At 47.0% G+C, this 21,464-nt stretch overlaps 1 protein-coding gene across 4 annotated transcripts in view; it reads right to left on the reverse strand.

Annotated features, from left to right (window-relative positions):
• RNF216 (ring finger protein 216) overlaps window positions 1–21,464 on the reverse strand; it is a 105,430-nt gene that overhangs the window by 50,036 nt on the left and 33,930 nt on the right. For all 4 annotated transcript variants that reach the window (XM_006889622.1, XM_006889620.1, XM_006889619.1 and 1 more), the window contains one exon: window positions 20,092–20,170. In XM_006889622.1, coding sequence (XP_006889684.1) covers window positions 20,092–20,170 — 79 coding nt within the window. The remainder of the gene's footprint in view (window positions 1–20,091; window positions 20,171–21,464) is intronic.

The raw sequence follows: 21,464 nt of genomic DNA on the forward strand, positions 1-21,464 counted from the left end.
TATATATATCTACTGACACAAGTGAGCAGAAAGTCAAGCAAGTCTATGCTAAGAAGTATGCTAGTAGCATAGCTACGTGCCATCAAGTCTCCTTTGATTCCCAGCCACTTTGCAGGGCAGAGTAGAAATGTCCTCTATTTCTCCCATGATAGGTTTGACTCACTGACCTTCTGGTTATCAGCTGAACACGCAGCCCCTGCACCCCTCACGTCCTTTAGCATTCTATCCCAAGCCACTCTGCCCTTGATTCTGGCTCACGGTGGCTTCTTTGTTCCAAGGCCACACATTTTAACAGGAGAAGACTGCCCTCATCTTTCTTGGTGCTGATGAGTTAGAACTGCTGACCTTTTTGTTAGTAGCTTAACACTTAACCTGCTACACCTCCAAGACTAGTGAAGTGTTACAGAACAAAGAATCAAAAACGCTCTCTCATCTCAAAAGTCCATCTACTATCTTTGAGTAGATTCCGATTCACAGCAACCTTTTACAACAGAGTAGAACTGTCCCACTGGGTCTCCAAGACTAAAAAGCTTTATCTTTATGAAGGCAGACTGCCTCATCTTCTAAGGAATGATGGGTAAGTTCAAACTGCGATCTTTCAGTTAGCAGCCAATGTATAGCCCAGTGAACCACCAATCATCTCAAGGCTCTTTTTAGAAAGTAACAAATACTAGCTGTATTCTCCCCTAGTAAAGGGTAGGCATGCATTTGACAGTCATTAGGTATCGTGAGTTGAGCATGATTCATAATGGTCCTATGAACAATCGATCTGAAATGTCTAAAATGGGAGTGAAAACTATCATACTCCCTGTCTTTGACCTTACTTTTGAAACCTGATAATGCATTACATCTCCTGTTAGCACGAAGAGGGCTATTTCCTTTTTGGGAAATGAATGGGCTACATACAATTATGGGTTACTGACGACTTTCTCAGTTCACTCCATCTATTTTCTTATCCACACAGGCGTACCTCCAAGACAGTATAGCCCTTAGTCCAGACCACCACAGGGAAGTTAACATTACAACAAAGCAATCCACACACATTTTTTGTTTTCCTTTTGCAAATAAAAGTTACGTTTATACTATACTGTTGCCTATTAATATCATTATGAACAAAACTGAAATACCGCAAGAATAACCAACATGTAATACAGAGACACAAATTGAGAGACACTGCTGGAAAAAAGATATGCGAAGTACTTGCTGGACAAAGGGTGGCCTTCAACTTCTGGGGAAACAAAACAAAACAAAGCACAAACAAAAAAAGAAACCACAGCATCTATGAAGGCCAATCAGTCAGCAAGTTCTGTCTGAAAAAGATTGTTCCTGCTCAAAGCCAAAGCCTTTAAGATGAGACTAGCTGATGCTCTGGGTAAGGCAGCCTCCTTAGTCTGAAAGGATTTAAGTTATGCTATAAGCACACAGTTGAATGACAGTGGGAAGAAAAAAAGATGGGGTGCTTTTAGGGAATTAAATGAAAAGAATAATCCCCCTTTGTCAGGTGGGCTGATATCAATCAGGGCACCTCTCTCACGAAGGCACAGGCAGCCCAAAGTGGAGAAGCACAGCACAGGAGGTCCCTGGGACACCCAGGTCCTGACAACAGAAGGTGTTCAGTGCAGCCTGGAGGCACCTCCATCCCGGAACTGCTTTGAGGTTGAAGTCGCCTCCAGAGCGCTACCCTTTGCCATTGCACTTCCCAACAGATACGGGAAAAGGGATAGGATTTACTCTCAGTTTAGGGGATCATGAAACATTCTATTTCTATTCTTGTGTATAAAAAAGAAAAGCTAATGACAGAATACCCGAAGACCAAGAGGCAGGGTGATGAAAACACAGGCCTCTTCTGTATTAGTGTCAAGTAATAAAGAATGTCTTATCTTTATGAAGCTAGGTTGTTTCTCCTCCAAGAAATAGTGGTGAAACTTGTATATTCTCAAAACGGCCTTTTCTGCTTTTTAACAATTGCATATGATTTCAGAGGTGTTTCCATTTCTTGCTGAATTTATGTGAATGAAGTTTCTGAAGCATGTGGAATTTAAAGTTTCAGGCCTTTTAAGGCCTGCTCCAACAGATACATTTATGGTCAAGCTGAGTGAAATAATTTAGCTAAAGAGAGTAAGGAAATGGTCCGAGTGGGCAGGCAGTCGTCATTGTAACTCTTAGGCCTTTTATCCCTTACCAGATGTGGCCCCAGTTCCTCATTAGCTGGGTGTGCTTCCATTTTTACATCCCTTTGCTCAGGTAGTCAGACAACATTAAGACCTGGGTGTGTCCGTGGCAGAAAGCCCAGCTCCTGGCCTGGCAGCACCCACCACTCCCCCGATACGGGCTGAAGTCTCCATAGCAATTTCCACCTTGCACATCTCAGCATCAGCATTCCCTGTGCCTCATACGTATTTCTGCAATCACTGAACAACCACCCACAGTAACACCCTTTTGTGGAATGAGGGTGCTTCCAGGGTGCTCTTTCCATAAAAAATTACTACTGAGAAAGGTCCTGAAACCACTCAAAGCTGCTCAGAAAACAAGAACCTTTTTTCTGACCAGGCTCTCATTCTGATGCATCCAATCCAAGTGCTCAGGTGAGTTCAGACCGCATGACGTCCATATCACTTTTGGCTCATCAAGCTTACATGTCTCAGCAGCTTAAGGACGGATGCACAGTGGACATTCTGACGGGGAGCTGGAATGTGAGGTCCGGAGGTGCTGGCCCCCCCACACTTAGCCTACACACCCTGGACACTTCTGAGTAGTAACCCTGGCTCTGGAAGCCGGTACAAATCGCTTTGCTTTCTGCTCCAACAGGAATCCTGTGATGTATTTTGACAGAAATGAATTGCTTCTCCACTCCGATGGATGGAAGGCAGCGTGGAGTGACTCATGGGAAGGGCAGCCCCCTCCATGCCCCACGGTGCTCTGCTGTGTCTGCCTGAGATGTGGGGGGGCATCCCAGCTCCCTCTGGACCCGCAGAGCGTGTTCAGCAGCTTCTCTGCCTCAGGCAGTATTTTATTGTTACGACACCATCTTGTGACCCACTTTACTCCCTGCTCCTTACTTCTCAGTTATAAGCAGTAATTAGCAATGTCAGTGTTCTGGCTGCATCACTCCCGCCCCATTAATAATGCAAGCCCAGGAAAGGGATGAATGCGTGAGTGTACAACAGAGGTTTCAAGGTTAAAAGCGGTAATGGAGAGTGGGGGAGGGGATGAGTGGGACTGGATAGAAAGTGTGTGGTGTGGGAGTGGGGAGGGCAGCGGGAGGGGGCAGACAGAGGGCGTGTTCTATCTATTCTTTATAACAAAGCCAGCTTCCCTATCAAGGCAGCAGGGATGGCAGCACACACCTCCTCAGTGTCCTTGGGCATGGCTGAGCCTGGCTTCATTTGCAGGCGTATGAAATTGAGGTCACAGAATGGCATCAGTATCCTCCCAACATATTTCCGATGCTTCCGATAACTTCTTGCACAAACGCAACGTCTGCTTGTTCAGCAGGGCTGCTGCCTTCCTACTGGTCCTCTCAGCACCAAGTGCAGACAGACACGTGAGGTGGAGCAGCAGGGCCCCGCAGCCTGGCTCTGCCTCAGCAGAGGTCACAGAAGACCCTGCCTTCTCTCTGCAATCTCTGCCATGCTGTGTATCTGAGGGTGGGGGGAAGGGGCAGAGGCTACCTCCCCACATTCCTCCACGGCTGTGTGGAAACAGACCAAACGTGCAGGCCAGGGAAAGGATGGCTACTTTGGAGATGTGGGCTTGGCTCCAAGATGACAGCCATGGCACTCTTGTTCAACACTTCCACACAGAGGAGGTGTGATGCCATTGTTTCCCTGTCCCTCACAGAACACAGGTGAACTTCTGGACACATTTCATCACTGGTTTCACAAGCATCTCTCCACAGCAGTCTGGCAGCGCGTGGGTGATTGCTGGTCGGGCAGTGGCTCTGTGGGAGGACAGGGCTGGAAGCGTTGGGAACAGGCCTCATGGAGGCTGCCCGCAGCTCCTGAGCCTGTCAGAGGGCCCCTCCTGCAGAAGCAGAAGTAGGAGAGAGAGAGAGGTCTGCTGAGTGCTTTCCACTCAGCACAGCAACCTGAGACCTCTTCTACACAGAGGTAAACACGTCTCTTTAGCACAGTAAAGTAAGTTCTAGAACACTGGTGACCAAAGCTAATCAAAAGGTTGGTGGATCAGACCCACCAGTGGCTCTACAGGGGGCGAAAAATAACTTAATGAGCTGCCCCCATAAAGATTATGGCTGAAAAATTTTCAGGTCTCTATGAGCTGAAATTGACTCAATAGCACGCAACACCAAAAGCCCCATAAGGAACTAAAAGAAATACGACTGAGTTTGAAGACATACAACCATATTACAAAACTGCTTTTCTGTCTTTCCAAGTTCTCTTGAACCGAATGAAATAAGCCAACTTCTTTTCCTGGTCTAGTTCAGCCCACTGAGCAGGATGGAAAAGTAAGACACACACACACACACTCCTCCCGCTCAGTCTTCAGAGATCCTCCCTGAGATGCAAGTCCCTGTCACTGGTTTGCTAGCTGTCCCACGAACGTACTCTGTGCTGTGTCAACACCAGCCTACTCTATGCACTGCTCTACATCTTGTCTTTTCCTCCTCATCTGTCTTGGGGACGGCTCTGTATTTGCACAGCTCCCTCCTCCAGCACTGTACCGTATGCCCAATCTGGCCTGCACCTAAGTTCTATGAACGTCATTTTACTGGAACACAGCCATATCATTTGTAGTTACTTTCACACTACGAAGGCAGAGGCGAGTAGATGTGACAGAGACTGTGAAGCCAATAAGCCACAAGTATTTATGATCGTGCCCTTAATAGAAAAATTTTGCTCCCCCTTAATGTATTGTATAAACCAAACTAAACCGCCAGCCATGGTGTGGACTGACTCACAGCCTCACCCCAGCACAGAGCAGAACAGCTCCACAGGGCCTCCCAGACTGTATCTCTTTGCAGAAGCAGAAGGCCCCAGCTTTCCCTCTGGTTAGCTGCAGAATGCTTTACCCACCCTGAGCTGGAACTGACTCACAGGGCCCCTTAATTGGCTTTCTGATGCTATAAACAGCATGGGAGAGGACTGGTCATTGTTCTTTAGTGGTGGATTTGAATCATCAGAGGCAAGGGCGCTGGGTGAGCATTGCAAAGCCCTGTGGACTATGCCTCCAGAGCTCCCTTAATAGAGATATATCAAATGGTATCAAACTACTGCCTAGTGACAAACAGATATCCTTGACAATGAAACTGAAGTTTGGAGAATGAGGAAGGAAGTGGTAGGGCCTAGGGCTGCATGAGGCAGCCAGGGTTTATAAAGAGGAACCTCAGCATGAGGGTCACTTCCTCTTTGTGCACTGGGGGGGGGAGTAAGAAGTGAACTCTAAGTCTTTTAATAAAAGGAAATTCCCCTTTGCTCTATCAGAGCGACTCCCTGTCTGCATGTGCGGCTAACGAAAGGCAGGGCTGCTGAAGCATACTGTGACCAAATTAGGAAGCAGGCAGAAGGCTCGCGGCTGCTCACCGCAAGGCCAGGAGGCTGAGGCATGGGAGTCAGGCAGATAACAGTCGTGCAGAATGAGGAGACACAATTATTCTAGAGGACAAAACTCACTGGCTGCTGCTTCCAGAGAGCAAGGCGCCTGAGGACTCCCCAGGAGAGAGGAGGTGTGGGCTGCAGAGCAGAGACGGCAGTTTTGAGCACAGTCCTGTTCAATGCAGGCAGTCAATGGTCTGGACAGGTTTGGGGGAACATGCCAATCAACTCTGTCCTAGACTAAAACGTTATTTCATACTGTTAAGATTTTTCTTTGGTGAAAGAGAGAGGGAGAGAAGAGCGTTGCATAATCAAAAACTTCCATTTTGAGAATGTTTAACCAACTGCTTTATCTGCCAAGACGCTGAGGTTTTAAACAGTCCAACAGCCTATACGAGACACCTGAGTAATTCACACCATGCTGTTTTTAGTAATTCGTATATGATGAGAGTCTCTTTCAGGATGACTTTGGGGTTAACTTCTGATTTTAAGAATTCATTCTGACGCTCTGGGCCGTCAGATGTTAACCTCGAAAATCCTTGTTTTTTCTCCCAAATTCCAGATCAGCAACATTCTTGGACACAATTCATATTCCCTTAGGAATGTGCTCAGTTTAGTTCTAGCTTCCGTTATGAAATCAGATCTGTAGGTGGAGTTGGTGTGAGTTTCAACAACAAAACTATTCTCAGTTCTCCTTTACAGGAAAAAGCCTTCAAGGAAGTCAGGTGTCTTCATTATCTAGCACTGCTAACAGAACTCCAAGTGTGTGGCTTAGACAAACAGCTGTTCTCTTTGTCAGGTTAGGAGCTTGAAGTCCAGTCCTGCTCTAGAAACCTTTGTCTCTGGCCCCGGGAAAGGTGCCTGTCTCCTTCCAGCTTCAGCTTTCAGAAGCTTCTGCTTCTGATTTCCTGGAGCTCTCAGGTCATGGGTGACATCTCTCTGTCCCCATCTTTGCTCACTCACTTAGGTGACTCATATTGGAAAAGAAATTCATTTAAGACACCCTCTAAATAATATGGCCTCATTAACATAGCAAAACTCATTCTTACAATGGGATTATAGTCACAAAGAAATCTGAGCTGCATGGGTTGGCCACAAAGTGACAGGTCAAGAATCAAACTGGACAAAGAGTGACCTAAACTAAAATACCCACTGCGATGGAGCCGATTCTGCACACTGCCCAGAGGGTTCCTTAAAGGAAGCAGACATCATCAGTTCTCTGGTACAGTGGCTCATGGGTTCAAACGTCATACCATTTGTTTAACTGTTGAATTCTTTAACCACTAAACCAGTACGGCTTCTGAACCACAAATAACAGCAGTTATGACTTGCATATTTTGGGGGAATATAATTCAACCCATTACAGAAAACAAAAAGACATAGAGCATTACCCTTAGCTCAAGCTGAAAGGTTCTGTATGGCAGAGGTGCTGGAGCTGGGCCCTGCCAAACAGAACAGAGTGCCAAGGTATGCAGCATGTACACACTGGATATACGTGGAACAGAGTGCCAGTGTATGCATTTTACTGCCACTTGGGTTGGACTGGTTGGTATCCCAGAAACATTCATGGCTGTACAAAGCAGGACATTTTCAGCTCTGTCCCCAAAGCGCTTGATTAATTGTCAAAACAGCAAGCAACTGATTTCTGCATATTACTATATTTATTTTGAGCATCATTTCTTTATCTACAGCTCTTTGAATTTTACTACAACAACTATGGCTTTAGGAGAGCTGCGGGGACACTGCCACGCAAAACCATTAGTCAACAACTGTACTGATGTCTGTCGAGGTTTCTTTCCACAGGTCAGAGTGTCTGAGACAATGGAAATGAGAAAATGGAGAATGTGCAAGTTAGAGAGCAGGGCATAGACTCTAAATCTATCCAGAACCAAAAACCTGAAGTTCAAGGGTTTTCCCACCTTGCCCTTAACCACTCAAAGGTCTTTCTACCTCTACAAAACAGCAGTGTCTACATTATATGACTTTCTGGCTCCTCACTTACTAATTTAATCTCTCCAATCAGAAACTAAGAGAAGCAGCTGCTGCCTGGGTGGGCTCCGCCCGTCTTCCTTGGGGCCTTCCACAGGAATGACTGCTCCCCTCACTGCAGAGGTGCCTTGAAGCCATGCTCAGGGCACTGGTTTCTCACCGCATTGCATGAGGGCCCCACAGCTACAGACAAGCCTCACTGTCCTTTTATGGTAGAAGAATGAAATGCATGCCCAGCAGTGGAGCTGGGAGAGATGACAGAACGGAAAGTTGTCATTTGTTGTGGTTTTGGCAGCCACAGAATAGATCGTTTTCTCCTGGGCCACCGTGGGATGGACAGGCTCACACCAGGCATTCACAAGGGAAAAGCCAGCTCCCAGCTAAGTTGCTCCCATAAGCAGGGGCCCTAGCCAGGTCTGCCCATTAATGTGCTTCTGCATGAACAATGTTGGGCCTTAGCTGCGTGGAAACACATCACAAAATAAGATGCAGAGGGGAGGCTGCACAGGTGGTTCTGTTGGGAAGTCTAATTGATGCACCAGGAAACACTGCTGTGGAATTCCATCAGAGCGCACCACAACAACAGGCTTGATTTCCTTGCACTAAAAAGCCCCATAATAACTGCAGAGAGGCAGAGAGAGGAACATTTTGAAAGAGGGAACAGAAAGAAGCTTTAACTCCAGATACTACCTCCACTCTCTGAGAAGACACCCTGGTATCAATAGCCTTTGTTTGTATTCCTGTCAAGAGGTCCTGCAGAGAGAGGCAAGCCTCTCAGCAACTGGGAAGACCCACTACAGGAAGAAAATGAAGTGACCCTCTGTGCCTGTCAGAGTCAGGGTACCCAGCCGATCCAAGCCAGAGAACATGCCACCGAGTAAGCTTACAGAGAAAACAAGCCTTGTCGAACAGTGGGAAAGCTTGTGCTGGTTCCACGGGTCTGACATCTTTATAAGATACAGAAGTATAACTGGACCTTAGGATTTCTGAGACTGGAATCTACACAGGCACGCTGCCTCATTTTCCTTCTATGGATTGGTTGGTGGGTTTGAACTCCTCACTTTCTGGTTAGTAGCCGAACACTCAACCTGCTGCAATAACAAGGTATCTCTGAAACTGTAGCAAAATAGCAACTTCTGGGTGACCCACCTGCACCACAGCACTCTTGGAAGCCCAGTGGTGTTCCCATGAAGACCAGGCTGTCCCAAGAGGAGGCGGCCCCTGGACATCTCTGCTGCACACAGTCACTCTCTCTTCCCTGACCTATCCATCACTGCTCTTGGCTCCTGCCACCTCTTCCCATCAGCACTACTGCCAGAAGGCTGGCTGTTCTTCAGATCAATGTAAACCCCACCCCCCAACATCTTCTGGCAAAGGGACAAACATCCCACCAAACCCATCATCAAAGGCTGTGGGAGCAGAGGGTTAGGTTAGGGTTACTGTGGTCTGTGTGGTGGGGAATACAACAGAAATGGCCAGAACAGTAACTGAATAACAAACTGGCCACGCTCCCAGTGCTGTCACCCTTCCTGCCCACCACCCCAACTCCTTGCCTGCTCTAAACAGCCCTTTGGTCACAAGGTCTCCGTGTTAAACATTCAAAAGCTTCCATGGTCCCCAGAATAAAACTCACCCCCTTCTGTGTGCAACATCCTTCACAGTGGGGGGGTTGTGTCTCAGGACTTGGGGCGTGTTCTTCATTCTGCAGCAGTGGCCTGTGTCCTTGCTGACTCTACACCCAGCTCTGTTCTTTTCATTCCCAGACCTGACCCATTTCAACCCAGCAAGGCCCAGCAAGGCGAGGACTTCTCTCATGGTGTCCCATGATCAAGCCAGGCTTTTCTGATCTCCTATAAAAGGGCCGTTGGTGTCACAGTGGTTAAATGCTCAGCTGTGAAGCTCAAGGCCAACAGTTTCATTCCAGAGAGACTTCCATCCTGCCTTGGAGGCTCCCTGAGCAGTTTTATTCTGTCCTATAGGGTTGTTCTTCTCCAGCATAACTCAAAGGCATCTATTCTTCTTCTGTCATCCTAAGTCACTGTCCAACTCTCTGAAGCATAACAAGTAATTGAGAAGACCATGGCCTGGGTTAGGCACACCTTTGTATCTAGACTGAAATCGATAAGAAAAATAGATGTCTTTGAGTTGTGATGCTTGAGAAGAGTCTTGAACATACACCATGGACTGCTGACGAAACAGATAGGTCTGTTTTGGAGAATGAAACCAAGTCTCTCCTTGGAGGGTAGGATTTTGAAGCTGCACTCACTCACTTTAGGCATGTACGTGGCCAGGAGAGACCGGTTCCTGGAGGACATCATGCTTAGAAGGATGGACGGACAGCACAGGAGAGTTAGACTCCAGATGATATGGATTGATATAGTAACTGGGACGATGAGGGTTGCTGTGTCAGAGTTAGTGAGACTGGTTCAGGAGAAGGAAGGGTTCAGAGCTGCTGTACTATACATCACAGGTGACTCAATGGCACATAACAACAACACACTATGACAGGTTTGGAAGCAGGAGTGGCATTCACTTGCTAAAGAACATGCTTTTGGAAAGTCTATGAACTTTCATAAATGTTGATGGTGTAGAGGGACTTCATGGGCTCACTGTGAGCCATTCTCAAATTGAAGGCAATCAACAACAACAGGGTTGCTGGTCGAAAATGACTTGCCGGCCATGGGTTTGGGTGTGGTCTCGTGCACCAGTCACTGGTCACCTCGCCGTTTACCTGCTGATGTATGGCCCTCCCCAAACCTCACACCCTGAGACTGGCAGCTAGGATCATGGCTGCCTCTTTTTGTACTTCATTATGCTGGAATCATAGTGCCCAACGAGTACTGGACGAGATTCGGACCAAAGCAGCAATGTGCCACCTAACTACCGCAGCCTGTGCCAAGGAGTGACCAAGAACATGTCTAGGGCTGGGGGGAGTGTACAGAGAGTGAAGAGCAAGACCCTGGTGCACTGTGGGAGGCAGACAAGCCAGTACCATGCCCAAAGCCCTGCACTAGAGCACAGGGGTGGCCGGAGCAGAGGAGACACACAGCTGGGGAAAGTCAGGGCCTGGCAGCCTAGAGCTGGGAAGGTGAGGCAGGAGGAGGTCCTCCTGGAATGGGCCAACGGAGGGCATTGAGGAGGAAGAGGCCACTTAGTGGAGAGGGTAGGAGAGGAGAGGAGACATTGGGATGGGCCTCACTATGGCTGGGATTCCAACCCTTCTCATATATGGGGGAAGCTTTCAAAACACTAAATTCTTCTCATATCAGCTTCTACTGGGAAACTAAATGAACAGTGCTTTGATGACATGACGGGTTTGATTGGAGATACTCCCCCTTAGCTGGTTTCCTTTGAAAACCAAATGCCAGTGCTAACAAAGGACACATGAACAGCCTTGAAAGGACACATGTGGTCTTGCCTCAGCCTTGAGGTCGCCCTATACACAGGTCATCCTAGACAAAGGGATGTTCCAGCACCTCTGGGGAGACCTGGGTCCCAGGCCCCAGCTCTGAGGCCCTCTCACAGGTTACATTGTACCCCATGGATTATCTTGAATCTGTGCAGGTAATTTCATACCTATTCTGTAAATGAAATTGGAAAACAGTTTACCACGATGCCTATGGAAACAGAGCAACAACCTGCACACTGTCCCCTCCAGGTCCCCCACTGGTAAGTTCCATTTCCATCACGGTGGCTCCAACCTGTAACAACCCTGTGTACAAGAGAGCAAGACTCGGTCCCGCAGCCCTGTCAGGACTGCTGTGGGGAGCCATGCTGGAGTCAACCGGGTTCCCTTAAGTCTTCCTCCTGTTTCTCTGACCCTCTACTTTACCCAGGAAACGGACCCCTAACCTCATCCAAGTATCTACGGACATTCTTCTATCTTACATGTTTTCTATCTCTAAAAAATGATCAGGAAGGCGAGCTCTGGTGGCAAGAAGCTGCACTGTAATCCAAGAGATACACGGTTCAAATCCACCAGATGCTCTGCTGGCGAAGGAGGAACAATCTCCTCCTGTACCAGTCAGATCTGATTTGACGACATACACACAAAAAATAATAAAATTAAAAAAATTTAAAAGAAAATAAATAAACTTAAAAAATCAGGTTACAGAACTGACTCTGAGTAAGAGCAAAGTATGTGAGTGCTGGAGTTAGACAGAAGCATCCTGTGCTCTTTATTTTATTTTTTTTTTGACTCTGAGAACTTATGGAAAAATTTAAATACACCCAAAACTGACTTAGAATAAAATAATGAGGTCCACATACCCATCACTCATGTTAACAGATATCCACTCGTGGTAGTCCTGGTTCACCTCTACTCCAGGACCCTCCCGTCTCCTGATCTCTGGTGGAATTGTAGTGTCTCAGGGAAATGATACGCTTTCATTTATAAATATTTTGGTTCATTATCTCCCAAAGATCAGGACTAAACACTTGTCTTCAACAATGAATGAATCTTTCTTTTTAAAGAGAAAAGTGAACTAGGGGATGGGATGGGATAGGGAGGAAAACAGGCAACAGTGAGTGAATGGAAATCCAAGTTTTCTGTAAACTTTCATTAAAATATCAATAAATTAGAAAAACAACAACACATGAAACCCTTGAATTTTCCAATGTCACATGTAAAAAGAGCCAGGCAGGAAGCCTCAGCCGTCACAAGCTGTAGGACACCTGGTAGGTAGGAGTACCAAGACCCCAGCACACTGCTTACCATCCATAGGTAAACACCTTGACACCCGGACTGTCTTAACCGTGAGGCTGAGCTTGCCGCTCGCTGTATCTGCTCCAACAAGCAAACTATTCTCCAGTGCAGCGTCCCACTACTGCCTCCTGATCTTCCCTCATTCCTTTTGCAGAGAAGATTACTTCTTAGTATCCCTCTGGATTCCAAGGTTACCCTGAGGTCCTCTTTCCAGGAGACATTAGCATGTAGTGCAGACAGAGAATACACAATTTCAAAGGCAAGGGTAGGAATGGTGCCCTGTTCTAACACACTGGAGATGGACGGTAGCTACTCCAGGTCTCAGAGATCTCTCCCTTGTCTCCTGGGTGCAGACAGACAAAAACACACAGACACACACACACACTCACTCTCTTTTCTTAGTTGAGGTCTGAGATCACTCCCTTGTCTCATGGGTGCAGACTCACACACACTCACACTCTCTCCCTCTCTCTTTCTCTTAATTGAGGTCTGTAAACAGGGTGCCTGGCCTTTACAGACTGAAAAGTTGACAAAGGTCCTTCTTTTTCACTCTCAGTGTCTCAAAGTCAGAGGACAGTGAAGAATGAAGGGCTGGTCTTGTTTCTCAACTCTCACATAGTGACTGGAAAGTGACCTTGAATGTTCTAACCAACACGAGTAGCTCACTCAACTGCAGCTTTTGTCCAGGCCCTGAGCTAATTTTGCTCCATGCTCTAAATGTTTCCCTTTGGTACTTGTTTTCCTTCCCCACATTCCTCCCCACTGACACAGACACCCACAGGGATACAGGGTGTTTCCATGCTTGAGCTGTTGCCATGGCAATGGCTTCTCCACTACCTGGAAGGCTGGCAACGCTGCAGTGCTCTGTGCTGAGAATGCAAAGAGGGGGCTCGCTCAGACTGCACTTCAACACGCAGGCGCACAGTACATGCACACGCAGTTCCTCAAGGACACTGCAATGTGAATTATAAAACCAAATTAAGATGCCGGCAGTTGGTAACATACAATTAATGTACAGAAAAAAGGAAGGAAATTGCACTTCAGAGAAGGACACCTTGTATGTGGCATTCATGGGTGAGTTTTAATGTGAGATCTCAAGACAGTAGGTTTCCAAAGCATTGCTCTTTTACAGTCGCCACAGGCAGAGCGAAATGCCACTAGATCATTTAAATAAAACCTGTCAAGGTGCTGAGAGAGTGGCTGGTGGTTTCCAGATAGGAAGGCACTCAAAGTCCATGAATAGGGTGCTGGCTATCACGTAGGGTGAACAGGGTTTCTGCTTTAATACAGAGCTCACACGCGCGCTGGTAGGGATGTGCAGACCATATGTGGAAGCCCTGTGTTGTTCTTGGTGGGTGCTAATGAGTCAATGCTGTGCTGTCTTTGGAAGGGAGTGGGGATGGTGGTCACACCTGATGTGCAGGTCCGCCCCCTCAATCACGCACCACCAGTGCGCCTTCTTAATGAGTATGAAAGCCTCAGCAATGAGCCAAGGAAGACGCAGCGGCTTGCAGCTCTTTGGGACTGACTCTGAGTTCAGGAAAACACACTGACTGCCCTTGTCTCCAGGCCTCCAGTACTCACCTCCTCAGGCTTTCTTCTTCATTACCCTCGATCCCTCCGGGATCAATCATTCACTCACTGTGAAACAGGCAGAGGTGGCACTGGCACTGTCCACCACTGAGGACAACAGGGATGATGCCTCCGAGGCAGGGGTCATTCTGAGCTGTTCCCAGGGGTGTAGGTTTTTCTCTGCACTTCACCAAGGAGGGCTTAAGTGACAGGTGGCACTTCTTAGAGAACTTACCGTTGAAAAAAATACGGCTTTAAAATGCTCCCTCCACTGTTGCAGTGCAGGACCACTAACGAGTTTGACTTCTACGTGATTGGAAAAGCTAATGAAAACGATGAGGCATCTTTTGCTCTCCTTAAGGGATCTCACCCTGGGCTGATACAAGGGGACTCCCTACACGGGGGTGACACCTTGCACTGGGGGTGACAGCTCTTAGAACACCTGAAGCACTAACCCCCTTCTAGGAATTTTCTTCATCATCTGAGGCCACGTCACACCATCCGCCATCCAGCATTCTAACATGAAGAGTGAAAGAGTGACTTAGTGACAAGATGTGCCAAGCACAGTCCTTAAAGCTACAGTTCTGCATCCGACTTCGCCGAGGACCTACTGGAGTCTTACAAACTATGAAGCACCGTCTGAGGTACAACTACTGGTCTGTTTCTGTCCAAAGCAAAGAAAAGTGAAGAAAGTGAAAGATGCAAGGAAATAATTCATCCAAAGAACTAATGAATGATGCAAACCCATCTCTGTAACTGAAGAACTAGTTGGTGACCAGATAGATACCGGTACCAATTCTTGGAATGGGATCAAAATCAGAAGTCCTGCATAAACTGTGGGGAAAACATGAAAATGAAAGATAATAACAAAAAAAAAGTAGACAGCCTATAAAATGAACAATAACATCCTTAGAATAAGCAAATTATTTCTAATCAAATGGTCCGCTTTTGCCCAGAAACAAAGCTCAAAAGGTAGAAAGCAGGCAAGAAAAAAGGATGAATGGAAACTGTAAACACAGAGAGGAAGCAGGAAGAATGCTATCACACTGTGGGGACCAAAATTAAGCTCACAAAACATGATGCACATGAATGATTAAATGGAAGCTTTCATTTAAATTACAGTAAAAGGTTAAAATGTGCCAGACACTAGATTGAGGGTTTCTCCTCCCACGCCATAAAGCAAGTACAAGTATGCTTGTTTTTCAGGTTAGGAACGTTATGGCCCAGGGGGATGGAGTCTTTACATCACAGCACAGGTGGGGGAGCAGGGATCCCCAAAGTAGTAGCAGGTCCACAGGCAGCACCTCATGCAGATGTCTCTGGTTGCAGGATGCCCAATAGTGCAGGGTCCAGAGCAGCATCTCAGGGACCCTGTTCGCATGCTGCTGCCATATATTGTCGAGTGGGTTGTGACTCAGTGACCATGTATGACAGAACTTCCCAGTCTTGTACCACCCTCTCAGAATCCTTGCTACCTACTCTCAAGTTCACAGCTGCAGCCACCGCGTGACTCCATCCTCCTAAGGGTCTTCCTCTTTTTGACAACCCCTAGTGTAAGCCAATGTTGGATCTTCGCAGAAAGCAGAGAGCACCCGAGGATTATCTATCCATGTTTCATTGCCTATGCAAAGGCATTTGCCTGTGTGGATCACAACAAACTGTGGTTAACCTCGAGTAGAATGGGAATCCCAGAACACTTGTGTTCATGAGAAGCCTGTACTTGGACAGGAAGCAGTCTTCATAACAGAGCAAGGAAACACAGCATGGTTCAGAATCAGGAAAGGGGTGCTTCCAGATGCATCCTGTCTCGATACCTTTTCAACCTATATATAGAATCGATCATTTGGGAAGCTGGACTTTATGTGCAATGTGGCATTAGAATTGGAGGAAGACTTATCAACAACCTATGTTATGCATATGACGCAACCTTGCTTGCTGAAACTGAAGAGGACCTGAAGCGCTAGTTGCAGGTTAAGGACTGTAGTCTTCAATATGTATTGAAGCGCAACACCAAGAAGACAAAGATTCTCACCTCGGGACCAAATGGAAGCACCATAATACATGGAGAAGAGATTGGAGTTAACAATTTCCATTTACTTGGCTCCACAATAAACACCCTTGGCACCAGCAGCCAGGGAATCAAAAGACTAATTGCACTGGGGAAAACTGCTGTGAGGGACCTCTCCAGAGTACTGAGAAGCAATGATGTCAGTCTAGAGACTAAGATGCCCCTGATCCAGGTCACGGTCTTCTAAATTACTGCTATGCATGAGCTGGATGACTCAATAGTACATAACCACCACCACCAAGGGAAAGGCTTTGGGAAAAGACTTCCTTCTAGGTCAGCTGTTGCTCCTCTATTTAGATCCTCTGACCCTACAGCTGCCCCATCACTTTGTAGGGTGCTGTAGGGTGAGCTGAGGGCCTTCTCAGGTACCAGCAAACACACCTGCCAGAATGACTGTGGCAGCCAAGGGCTGAGGTAATCAGCCTGAACCACTGGTTTTGTGGAGTGAACACACTCTTGAGGGGAACAATCAGGTCACTTCTCGTAATGGGAATTTCTATGCAGTCCCAACGCTCTGCTGTCCCTATTCTGCAGCAAGGATGACACTCCTGTGAGAGAACCCTCTTTTGTGGCCTTTGTTATCTTGTCAAAGTAACTTCTGGAATGAGACCCTCCCTGGCTGTTTCACTCATGTTGGGATCAGTCCAGTGACCTGTGACGGGCAGGGCCCACTGCCCACACCTGGATCTGCCAGGAACCCACAGCTGGCACTGGCACACTGAAAAACGCAGCTCCCAGTCACTGTGGCTGTTGCACGTGTTACTTCCCAGCACACTCACGGGTCAGTGCTGAGGTATTCTGGCTACACTCCAAGGAGAAAGGACGAGTGGAGCACACAACTGGAGCGAAGAAAGAATAAAAAGAAAGAGGAGTAACTCCCAAACAGGACAAATGTGCAGATCCTGCCCTGTCCTTGGGTATCTGTACTGAAGGTGCCACACTCGACGCAGTTCACAATTCTGATGAACGTCTCCCTCTCCTTGTTCCTTGAAAAACTCTTCTTATATACCTGTGGGTTCACATAAGTATGATTTCTAGAAAGGCAGAAAGAGGCTCAAGAGGGAAATTTCCGACCCTAAGAATAAATCTTCCAAAAACACAGCATTCAAATTTCTTATTATCTCTCTTTCTGCAGACATCTACCAAGCATCCAATCCACTCCTAAAGCAACTCACTGAAAACAAGCTGATGAATTCTTTATCTAGAAACCACGAGGGAGCCAGGGTTTTGACAAACGCATTCCATCATACCAAAGAAACAAAGACTCACTCCCTGCTTCATCAAAGACAGGGCCTTGTATTCTTCAGGGACTCCAGGCGAACAATTCCAGGCATGTGAGCCCTCCTCCTGATAATGCATTAATAGCAACTTCTCTTCTCCAAGTGTCAAGTTCCAGGAAATCGAGGCGGAGTTCTGATTACTGGCAGGCTCTGCAGCGAGAAGTGGGCGCCTTTTTCATCTCACATGGGGCATACTCGTGTGTGGCTCATTTCTCAGACACCTGGACTCCTCTGGGATTAGCAGCCAGCTCAGCCATCTTGTTGAGGGGAACAGCACGAGGAGTTTGCACAAGTGAAAAAGCCCTGATGTGTCTCCAAGGTGAAATCAGACTAGTCCTGGTGGTTCATTCGCCTTAGTGCTGAGCAGGCAGGCACTGTCAGTTCTGCTCACAAAGCTGGGTTTTGCTGACTTACATCTTTTCCAGCTGGCTCAGACTAGATGAAAAGCAGCTACACTTCTGGGTGGAGCATCAGTGCCACCCAGTGGCAGTTGTCTGCCCAGGGACAGAAGGTGACTGGTATGGGAAGTTTTCTTCCCTTCCAAAGGACAGATGGGTACTTACTTCTCTACCACCTACTTGGCAGGAAGAGCCCACCCTACATGCTGCCACCTCTCAGGCTCACAGACAATAAAGCTGTCCCGACTGCCACACCAAGCACCTGCAAGCCTGAGCCCAGACAGGAGCACAGGTGTACAGGATGGAAAGGTCTCACTACAGGTGAGAAAGTTCAGAAGAACAGTAACTGATAATATGTTGTCCTCATTTTAAAACAAGGAGCACAGATTCAGACAAATGGAAAGACAGACTTGAACTTACAGAGTAGAAGAAAATCCCCCCCCCCAGATAATTATGTAACATTCATGTTGAAGCAGGATGAGATTCTAACCTGAGGCCAACATCATTCTAGAACCCTGTGAAGAACACCTGGCTCCACCTGATTTCTGACGCCCCCTGCTGGAAGCCCTGTCCTCCGCCTAGTCCCACCAGCACAGGGCTCCTTTCACCTCCCCGTCAGTCATGGAGACTCTTTCACAGCACCCGGCACCACAGGCTCTCACTGCATTTCCCGCCCTGGTCTCTAAGCAAGTATTTTATGAGCCAGGTAAAACATAAAAAACATGCATAATAGATACCCTCAGGGTCAAACTCATTATGTCTGAAACAGACTTCATTTTCTCTCTCCTCAATTTTCTGTTCCATTTCTAGTTTTGAGAATTATGCCCTTATTGATTTAGTCACACATACTCTTGCTCCAAGCCCAGGATTCTGGTCCCATCATCTGCATCAATCAGGGGAAGCTGAGCTCTGCTGCTTGCAACAAACACAAAAGCTCAGGAGCATATAACCAAGACTCACGTGCATCTCTGACAGGGAAATGACCTAGTGAATTTCCGGTTGCTCTTCTGTCAGCAAATGCTGCCACTTCTGCCCACACAGAAGTGGCCACACTAAGTACTCTGGCCATCTCCTATTTTAACAGGGCATGCAGACGCCTTCCCTACTGACAGAGTGTGCAGGCAGAGTACTTGACCCATCGGTCTGAAATCCTAAAAACTGCTAATGCCCCTGACTGGAAGGGGCCGGACACTCACCGAGATGCTGTTCTCGTGCTGTGGGAGCTCTCACCCGCCTGGACTTATCTTTGGTTCCTCCTCCCCTTTCACTATTAAAACTGTCCAAGTGCTCTCTGACTCTAAGCTCCAGCTCTACCAAGCAATGCAGTTCCAGTGGCTTCCTCTTATAGCCCAATGATCTCCCTGACGTCACCCCTGCCCTCAGTCAGGGCCACACCCAGACTCCTCAGAAGGAAGCAGAGCACCCTGCAGGGTCTTGCCCCACCCAGGGCACCAGCCCAACCCTTCCCACCTCCTGTAAACCCAGATCCAGTGCACTGCTGCTCTGCCCGCTTCTCCCCACCGGCACCGTGCCTCCCTGAGCCCGTCCTCTGCCTCTGCGATTTGGCTGCACTGTCCCTTCCTGGCAGGCCAGTGCCTGACATATCGCCAGCACAGAAATCACACCATTATTAAGCTTCCTTGGTCTACAGAACCCTGAGATTGCTAGACCGACCAATTGTTACGTTACATCACCAGTACCGGGGTACCAATGACTTAAGGTTCTGTCAGCTTTCAGAATGCATCCAGGCATCACATCTGAAGAATTATCAATGTGGAAGTCCACCAAAACCCATTAGTTTACCTCCTTCCTTCTTCCCATTCTCTCTACAAAATCTATGAAGAATTTTGTCACTCTCCCGCGAAGCAAAGATACAGCCATGTTTGACTCTAATGAGGCTATATTAAAAACAAGGAAATTTTGGTAAAATTGATATACCTGTCGAGATAGATGTCAATACCAACAAAAACTTGTGACTTCTAAATCTATCACAAATGTTGAGACAGTCTGAGTTCACAGGTAGGAGCACAGGTACAAAGATGAAATCTTCAAAAGTGAGAATAGACCGCTCTGGTTTTATCCACCAGTCAGTTCTTAGAAGGAAATAATAAAGAATCAGTGACTAGGTACGGTAAAGGTGTCACAATGATACTCAATCTCGTACTGAAAGAAGTGTTGCCTGGATTTTGAAAATGGTAGGAAGAAGGTGAGAGTGGGGAGCTTTGAGAACCGAGAGAGAAGATGAATAAGCCATAAAAATGCTGGTATATTAGAAGAAAAAGTCCACAAGCACATTCCAGTGACCACTCTTAATAGGAGGAAGGCCCCCAATGGGCTTTGTCACCTTTGTGGAATTCCACAAGCAGCCCCTTCTCTATAACCATGGCAAGGTACCCATCTCCATCTTTTCATCAGGCCACCTCAAGGCCACCTCTGGACCACAAAGGTAAAGAGACCACTGGGCCGTGAGGACAGTTGTGCTGCCCTTAACCCACAGATAGACCAAGGAAGAAACATGCTTCCCTACCTTTCGGCAGCGAGGATTGGGACAGCTGAACCTCTTCACGTCACTGTCCAGCAGAGCAGGGAAGCTGCAGGAGGGGCACCTGGTCAGAGAGAAGAGCAGTGTGTATTTCTTATTCAGGACCACAGCTGCTCAGAGAAAGCTGAGGTTTAAGCTAGACAGTCATTGCTTAACCAAAAAAAACCGGAAAGAAACTGCATGAATTTCCTGTCTTAAAATTGTAATGTAATATTTATGACAAAACCTTTGCCATTTCACCTATTTTTAAGTGCATATGCCATCAAAACGACAAAAAAACCCCTAAGAAATCAAACCAGCTGCCATCCAATTGTCATTTTGTGATACTTTTAACACAAATTTCTGGAAAAGTTGGCTTTCCATCCATTCACTGTTGCACATTTCCCTCCCTATCCTCTCTAGTTCGTTTATCTCTTTAAAAAGATACTTTCATTGTTGCACAATCCCCCCCTCCTCAGTCCACTCTGCTATGCAACTCTTATTCTAGACTGTTGCCATGCAGGTAATACCTAACCATACATTCCTTCTCAACAGTTCTTTCCCTCATCTCTTTCAATGCAGTGTTATTTATTCCCTCTTTTCTTTGTTTTCCCCAGCCCCCAAGTCAGTCCTGTTTTCTAATAGTGGCATTTTTTGAGACTGTGATATTTCACTCAGCATAATGTCCTCCAGGGTCACCCATGTTCTATGAGTTCCTTATTTTTCAGTGCTGCACAATATTCCCTTATGAGAATATACCCGTGTTTCACTAGCCATTCATTTGTTGACGGGCACATGGGTTGCTTCTATCTGTTTGCTATTGTGAACAACACAGCAATAAACACAGGTGTGCATATGAATAGTTCTTTCTACCATGTCGCCCCATGTGTGTCAAAGTCACCCCATGCGCGTCAAAGCAGAACCATGCTCCTCGAAGTCTGGATTAACTGGTATTTATAGTGGAACATGGTCAGATCGTCCTCCTGAAGTAGCTCTGGGGGGACTTAAACCTCCAGCCTTTTACTCAGCAGTGAGTTTATTAACCATCTGCACCACCCAGGGCCTCCTCACTGAAGGACATCCTTCCCTCTCAATCTTAACTTTATATTAAATGTGAACTAGGTAGCCCCACTGATATCTCTCCAGGAAATGCAGGTCCTATCCAGGGGGAAGACTCATGACAAACCCCTCAGTAAACACATTATGTACCGAGGAGTAACCACGAAGGAACAAGAGGTAATGTCTGGCTGCTAATCAAAAGGCTGGTGATTCAAACCCACCCAGTGGTCCCCTCACAGACAGACATGGTTTTATGGAAGAGATGTTGCTCCTGTAAATGTTGTTTGCCATCGAGTCAGCAGTGACCCTCCACAGGATAA

The sequence above is a fragment of the Elephantulus edwardii genome, unplaced genomic scaffold, assembly GCF_000299155.1.
Source record: "Elephantulus edwardii isolate Elephantulus edwardi_28Jun2011 unplaced genomic scaffold, EleEdw1.0 scaffold00080, whole genome shotgun sequence".
NCBI classification, from domain to species: domain Eukaryota; kingdom Metazoa; phylum Chordata; class Mammalia; order Macroscelidea; family Macroscelididae; genus Elephantulus; species Elephantulus edwardii.